The sequence below is a fragment of the Oryza sativa genome, chromosome 3 (genome assembly GCF_034140825.1).
Source record: "Oryza sativa Japonica Group chromosome 3, ASM3414082v1".
Lineage (NCBI taxonomy): Eukaryota > Viridiplantae > Streptophyta > Magnoliopsida > Poales > Poaceae > Oryza > Oryza sativa.
Window position 1 is genome coordinate 31,204,691 of NC_089037.1, and position 7,002 is coordinate 31,211,692.

Consider the following 7,002-nt stretch of genomic DNA (forward strand, 5'->3'; position numbering starts at 1 on the left):
GCACAACTAACCACTCCCTTAATAATACAATCATCATTCGATCAGCTAGCATAAGATCAGAGAGCCTGAAAAACATCGTCATATCTGAGGATGACACTGACGCTGCACCAAACCCCGAACAAACAAACAAATTAATCATCATGCACGCAGGGAACGGAAAAGAGGCAGCAGTAGCTACACCGACTTACTCCCTTGGTTTAAAAATAAACTAACTTTTAAAAATGAATCCGAACAAACATTTATTTATGAGCCTCACTGAGGTGCTCTCAAGTTATAATAAAAATTAATTTAAACATCTTATTTAATCAAAGGGTTTAGATTTATTTATACTACAACCCTAGTTAGTGGTAGTAGAAATATGGAGGGGCATTATTGTTAGAAAAAATAGATGCGAAGGGTATAATCATCATTTAGCAGTGAATAAACTTTTTTTTTTGCCTTTTTTGATGAAATATGAGCGATACTAGTGTAATAGACTATCAATGATCGATTTAGCTGTGAAAAAACTTAAATGACAAAGTAACTTCTAATTATAAAAGTAAATTACTAATTTATCTCAATTTACCCTTAATAATACTGGTAGTATAATTTATGAATTTATCTAGAATTATTTTCAAAAGTTATTTTTTTTTTCTGGAATAGAGTGTGTATTACCGTTTTCTTTTCACTCGTCTCTCTCGTGTCGTTGTATCGATCGGCAAAAAAAAAAACTTGTGGCGCCAACTCCTCCCGGTCCTGGTCCCGGTCCGACCTATTCGCGCGCAGGCGAGTCGCCGGCTGGCTCACGTGCAGAGTTGCAGACATGCAGCCGCGCGCCAACCACCGCGACGGATTTGCCTTCAATTTTGCAGCTTCTCTCCCCGACGATAATAGAGACAGTCTCTCTCCAGGGATTTGCATATATCCAAGCTAGTAGTGTAATACTAAGAGTACTAGCTAGCTTCAGATGATGACAATTCGCCCGTTTCTCCCTGCTTGTTTGTACGTAGCCGATCGAGCTAGTGCTTAATTAATTACCTAGGGACATTCTGTTCTCTCAGATAGTTCTGAGCAACATTCCAAAATACTTTTTTAAATGGGACATGAGATCGAATTAACCAAATCCGATGGATGTTGCCCTGCAGCTAGCTAGCCATTCCTTTGTCCCATGCTGCACCTGATCGAATAGTGGAGTAAGTAGTACTGCTGCTAATTAATCAGCTATAGCTCCTGCGCTAAATCCAGGGCCTGATTGATTAAACAAACCGAAGACCGCCCAAACCGTCGCCATTGGATAGATCACATGAATGCAGTGGCTTTATCTAGCTCAACTAATAATCGCACAAACAAGCTCGAAAAAAACCAGCATCATCGGCATTGTAAGCTAGGAGAAATGATAAATCCAATTAAGCAGTAATGGCGTGACCCAACCAAGATGGAGATGGTTGGAGCTGTTGGTCTGAATGGGGCTAAGCAATATGGCAGAGGTTGAATGCTGGAACTGTTTCTCTCTTGGTGTAAATGGCGGTTGGCAACATGCAATTACTAGCAGGAGCTCCAACCCCGGCCTCTCAAAGGCAACAGGCCACGAGCAAGAACATGGTCCTGCAAGGAGGAGGCACAGTCCGTGCAACACCTTGTGCTTTGATTTTAACTAGCAGTCTAGTACACTGTATGTACTAGTATTACTTTTATCAGATTTATTTTGGGGAATCACAGATATGCAGCTAGCTTAATCTGGAGCATATTTACAGTTACAGACTTACAGCAGCAGCAACACTGGTTTTCTGAAACTCTGTATAGGAGCACAGCATATCTGAAATCCCAATTATAATGTTCTTATAATGTTCAGCTCGTCACAGCGGCCACATGCCCACATATTTTGGCACCTTTCCCCTTCTCTCCAACCACCATGCATTGGTCTCTACTATCCAGTGCCAACGCATCCGATCAGGCCACTGTCCTGGTCTGATGCAACCATGCAGGTATATATGCCATGAGGCAGCCTGTTCTTCATCAGTTTCTAGTTCAATTTGACAAATTTATGGTACCATATTTGTATACACGTAGTAATCGATCGTGACCTCGTGAGTATATTGTCACCTGCAAACGCAAGGCAGCCATGCCCCTAACCGTAGTGTCAGTGACAGTGTGATCTCACAATCAGTCTGCGTCACATTCACGAGTAGGGTCGTTAGCTCGTCTTCAATGCGCCGTATCAGCTACGTAGCATTGAGCAGCTGACCTTTCGTTGTGATCTCATCGACCCATTCATTCACTCATCCTACCGACATATGCTTGCATTGTACTTTCTCCATTTCATAATATAATTTTTTCTAGCATTGACAACATTAATATATATGTTCCCCGCAAAAAAAAACATCCATATATATGTTAATGAATCTAAATTATGAAACGGAGGGAGAGAGTATATTTGTTTCGTGTAATTTCGCAGTTTCATGTTCATCATGGCGCCCGTGCATTGCTGGTTGGGAAAAGGCAGAAGAAAAGAAAGGAAGGAAGCAGGAGAGGAGACCGGTGCTAAAGCAGAGGAATTGCACACGAAAGTTTCATAATCAGGTTGCCTGAATCTAAAAGCAAAGTAAAAAAAAAAGATAGTACATAAATCGTTCAAAATCAAACATGATAGTATATCACTACAGTTAACTGCTGAATTGTGGGTCAAAAAACAAACATTAGTCAGGCGCTGACGAGTACCTAACACAAAAAGGATATCTGAAACCGATGCAAAATTCATTCCTGCAATCGGCTGCAGCAGTAGTACTGATCATGGTTTGTTGGTGAAAGATTGTTCTTTTCTGCTGCAAAGACGAAGGAAGATGACCATTCTTGCATCCCTGTTCCTTTTGTCGCCTCCGACCTTTCATTCCCACTTTTCACAAAGTTTTTCTTGTGTGTTGACGCAAGAAAGAGCATCGATGCTTTCCTCTTTTCTTTTCTTTTTCCCTTTTCTATTTTTTCCTAGCCTTTTCTTCGCTGTCCAAATCCAAAGCGTAGACCAGGCCAAGTAGGTCTCCCCTCCAAACAACTTTCCAATTTAATCCCCAAATGGAAGCAAAAGCAAAGCAATGGAAATGTGATGATCCGCTCCGCTCCCATGGCGGCATGGAGACATGGAGTGGTTAGCTCACACACCTCATCACAGATTCACAGTATCCATAATCCATAGCGTTAGACCGTTAGTTAATTAGTAGATAGTAGAAGAGTAATTAAAAGTGGAAACAAATGATGAGGAGAGATTTGGTTAGACCAGGGAGGAGGAGGAGGACGAAGGAGACGTAGCTTTCCATACATGTCATAGCCAGCAATAACTCGGAGCAGATGAGAAGGGGAGAGAGAGAGAGAGAGGGTGAACTTGGAGTGGGATTCTGAGGCCAATTTATTCGCGCCCTAAATACGCCTACCCACCCTCCCAATTGCACTACTGCTACTATACGGCGAGAGCGGCGGGTGTATGTAGCTTTGCTTCCTCCTCCTCCTCCCGATTCCCGAATCGCCGCGGCTCAGAGAAGAAGGCGGCGGCGGCGGCGGAGATGTCGTCCGCCGTGCGCGGCGGCGCGACGAGGGGCCAGGCGTGGTAAGATTCCCTTTCTTTTGTGGTGGTTTTGTTTATACCACCGGAAATTGCGTTGGTTTCGCTGGGTTTTTTTTAATTTTTTGGGGTTTTCTTGGTGGGGATGGGTGGCAGGTTCTGCACGACGGGGTTGCCGAGCGACGTGGTGTTCGAGGTGCAGGACATGAGCTTCCACCTCCACAAGGTAGGGTTTCGTTTCTTCTTGCGATGATTGTGTGAGTTGTGTCTGTGTGTGTGCGCGCTCTGTTTTTTCTTGTGGTGGAATTCGGTGACCGCCCGCATTGTGCTCGACGAAATTCCCCTGAGGGTTTCGAATGGCGCAGTTCCCGCTCATGTCGAAGAGCCGGAAGATCCACCGCATGGTGATGGAGCACGAGGCAGAGCAACCGGCGGGCCAGCGGCGGCGAAGGAGGAGGAGGAGGAGGGGGAGTGAGGGAAGCAATGCTGGAGAGGAAGGTGATGAGCAGACGGAGATAGAGGAAGCAGAGGAGGAGGAGGAAGACGAGGAAGAGGAGGAGGAGGGGCAGGCGTTCTGCATTGCGTTCCCGGACTTCCCCGGCGGGCCGGGCACGTTCGAGACGGCGGCGAAGTTCTGCTACGGCGTCCGCGTCGAGCTCACCGCCTGGAACGTCGCGCCGCTGCGGTGCGCGGCGGAGTACCTGGAGATGACGGAGGAGCACGCGGAGGACAACCTCGCGGCGCGCGCGGAGGCCTTCCTGGAGCAGGCCGTGCTCCGGCACCCCGGCGAGGCCACCAAGGCGCTCAAGTCCTGCGAGGAGCTGCTGCCGCACGCCGAGGAGCTCGGCATTGTCGGCCGCTGCGTGGAGGCCATCGCCGCGCGCTCGTCGGCCGCGTCGCGCTCCTGGTTCGACGACCTCGCCGTCCTCGGGCTGCACATGTACAAGCGGGTGATGGCGGCCATGGCCGCGCGCGCCGACGTGAGGACGGAGGCCAGGGAGAGCTGCCTCGTGTCGTACGCCAGGGGCACCATCCCCGGCCTGTCGAGGTCGATGCGGCGGCGGCTCGCGTCGGCGCCGGTGTCGTCGGAGGTGGAGCAGAGGGACCTCCTGGAGGCGGTGGTCGCCAGCCTCCCCGCCGACAAGTGCTCGGGGCGCGTCGTCACCGCCAAGTTCCTGTTCGCGCTGCTGCGGACGGCGCACATCCTGCGCGCGTCGGACGCGGCGTGCGCGGCGCTCGAGCGGAAGGCCGCGACGCAGCTGGAGCACGCCACGCTGGAGGACGTGCTCATCCCGAGCTACTCCGGCGCCACGGAGACGCTCTACGACGTGGACTGCGTCGAGCGCGTGGTCAGGCACTTCCTCGCCGAGGAGGAGGACCACGGCGAGGCCGAGGCGTCGACCTCGGCGGCCGCTGCGATCACCGAGGAGGCGCCGGCGCCGGCAGCCACGACGCTGTCGCGGCCGTCCGCCGTGGCCATGGTGCACGTCGGCAAGCTGGTCGACAGCTACCTCGCCGAGATCGCGTCCGACGCCAACCTGAAGCCCGCCAAGTTCTGCGAGCTCGCGCTGGCGTTGCCGGACCACGCCCGCGTCTACGACGACGGCGTGTACCGCGCCGTGGACATCTACCTCAAGGCGCACCCGCGGCTGGCGGCGGAGGAGAGGGACAGGGTGTGCGGCGTGGTGGACTGCAGGAAGCTGACGGTGGAGGCGTGCACGCACGCGGCGCAGAACGAGCGCCTCCCGCTGCGCGCGGTGCTGCAGGTGCTCTTCTTCGAGCAGCTGCAGCTTCGCCGCGCCATCACCGGCACGCTGCTGTCATCCGCCGGCGCCGGGGCCACGCAGACGCGGCTCCACCTCCACCGCTACCAGCAGCCACGGCCGGCGGCGATGGCGGCCCGGCACTCCGCCGACGCCGGCGGCGGCCGCGGCGAGGCGGCGTGGCGGTCGACGGCGACGCAGGACAGCCAGGTGCTGCGGCTGGACATGGACAGCATGAGGAACCGGGTGCAGGACCTGGAGCGGGAGTGCTCCAGCATGAGGAGGGCCATCAAGAAGATCGATGGCCGCAGCGCCGCGGCGTCGCCGCGCCACAGCGACGCCGGAGACGACGACGCCGCGTCGGCCGACGGGTCGTCGAGGCCGGCGAACTGGCGGTCGCGGTACGGCTGCAAGTTCAGCACGCAGGTGTGCGACTCGCACGCGCGCAACGTCGTGGCGTCGAGAGCGTCACGGATGGGAATGAGCCCATAGGCGAATCGTCTGAATTCTGAACAAAAAATCGATGCTCGAGATGAAAATGATTTGAGAAATCATCCAACGTTGCCAATCGAAGATCCAGCCAGAAATCGCCCCATCTGTATGATTTCGCACGCTTACGTTGCATCGTTCGTGTGCACGAACGCCACTGCCATTCGACACGGAACATAAGGGATCCGTGTGTGTTGTATGTATGTACGAAATGCCATTTTGTAGCCTGTCATCTGTTACGTTTCATGTGTGCTTGTCGACTTGCTGTTTGTACAAAAGCAGTCGCGTAGATTTGAGTTGTCAGGGTGTACAATACACGTGCAGGTGTTGCCGGCCTCAGAAAGCACAAGCTACAAAGTTGGATTTACCCTTCGATCCGTACATGAAATGGATCTTGTGCCGTAAATAGATCCAGTAGAAATGTACAGATTGTTGATAACTTGATATCGTCGTTTTTTTTTCCTCTGGTGTTCTGAAGATGAAGGAACAAATGACTCTCCACCCTGAGAAGCATGCAAACTGAGAGCTGAGCAAAATGGGTTGGAGCATGGTCCATGGATGGAATTGCTTCATTAACATGCCTTCTGTGTTAGCTGTGTCACTCTGCATGGTGGCATTATCTCTACCATTCGATTGGACTAACTAAATTGTAAACTGAATCTTTTGGTCATCGTAAAGCCTGAAATGTAGCAGAAAGTAGGCACTCTCGATCTACTTTGCCTGCACAGTCCACTTCTCTACAATATTCTTGTACTACAAGTATTTGGTATAGTGCTATACTTATAACTTATCTGGCATTTCTGGCTTATTTTGCACCGCCACTGATCGTGCTCCAAATGCATCTGCCGGGTTGGCAGATGTCCCAACTCCCAAACACACTCCAGCAACTTTTATTTTCCTCTCGAGTGCCCAAACCTTTGTGACTGCCTTTTCAGTGCTCTGCCGCAATCTACTTTTGTTGAAATGCACTCTTCAGATATAAAAACATGTAAACAATAGTCTGTTGGTGCTATGTGGCATAATATATCACGACAGATGGGAGACATACCGGTAAACAACGATGCTTTACCCAACACTCATGAGCCCTAAACAGATAATGTTAGAATACAGATTGACTTTAAACGGCATCATGGATTCATGGCTGTCTGCGTTTGTTGTCGGAGAAGCAGCAGAAGAAGTTCAGCGCATGATTTTGTTCGTTATGTGGCTTCAAAATTC

The 7,002-nt window shown here is 51.1% G+C and overlaps 1 protein-coding gene across 1 annotated transcript; it reads left to right on the forward strand.

The window, feature by feature from the left end:
- Nucleotides 1-3,418: 3,418 nt before the first annotated feature.
- Nucleotides 3,419-6,246, forward strand: LOC4334052 (BTB/POZ domain-containing protein At5g66560). The gene is made up of 3 exons (XM_015774324.3): nucleotides 3,419-3,577; nucleotides 3,689-3,758; nucleotides 3,898-6,246. Exons 1-3 carry the CDS (start codon nucleotides 3,534-3,536, stop codon nucleotides 5,785-5,787), a joined length of 2,004 nt encoding a protein of 667 aa, XP_015629810.1. The 5' UTR covers nucleotides 3,419-3,533; the 3' UTR covers nucleotides 5,788-6,246.
- The last annotated feature ends 756 nt before the right edge of the window (nucleotides 6,247-7,002 follow it).

What these genes read in the sequence shown, in the direction of transcription:
- LOC4334052 (XM_015774324.3), top strand. Translation starts at nt 3,534, where the DNA reads ATGTCGTCCGCCGTGCGCGGCGGCGCGACGAGGGGCCAGGCGTG. An exon ending in GCGACGAGGGGCCAGGCGTG is followed by an intron (nt 3,578 to 3,688) that starts GTAAGATTCCCT and finishes GATGGGTGGCAG; the next exon opens with GTTCTGCACGACGGGGTTGC. An exon ending in TGAGCTTCCACCTCCACAAG is followed by an intron (nt 3,759 to 3,897) that starts GTAGGGTTTCGT and finishes CGAATGGCGCAG; the next exon opens with TTCCCGCTCATGTCGAAGAG.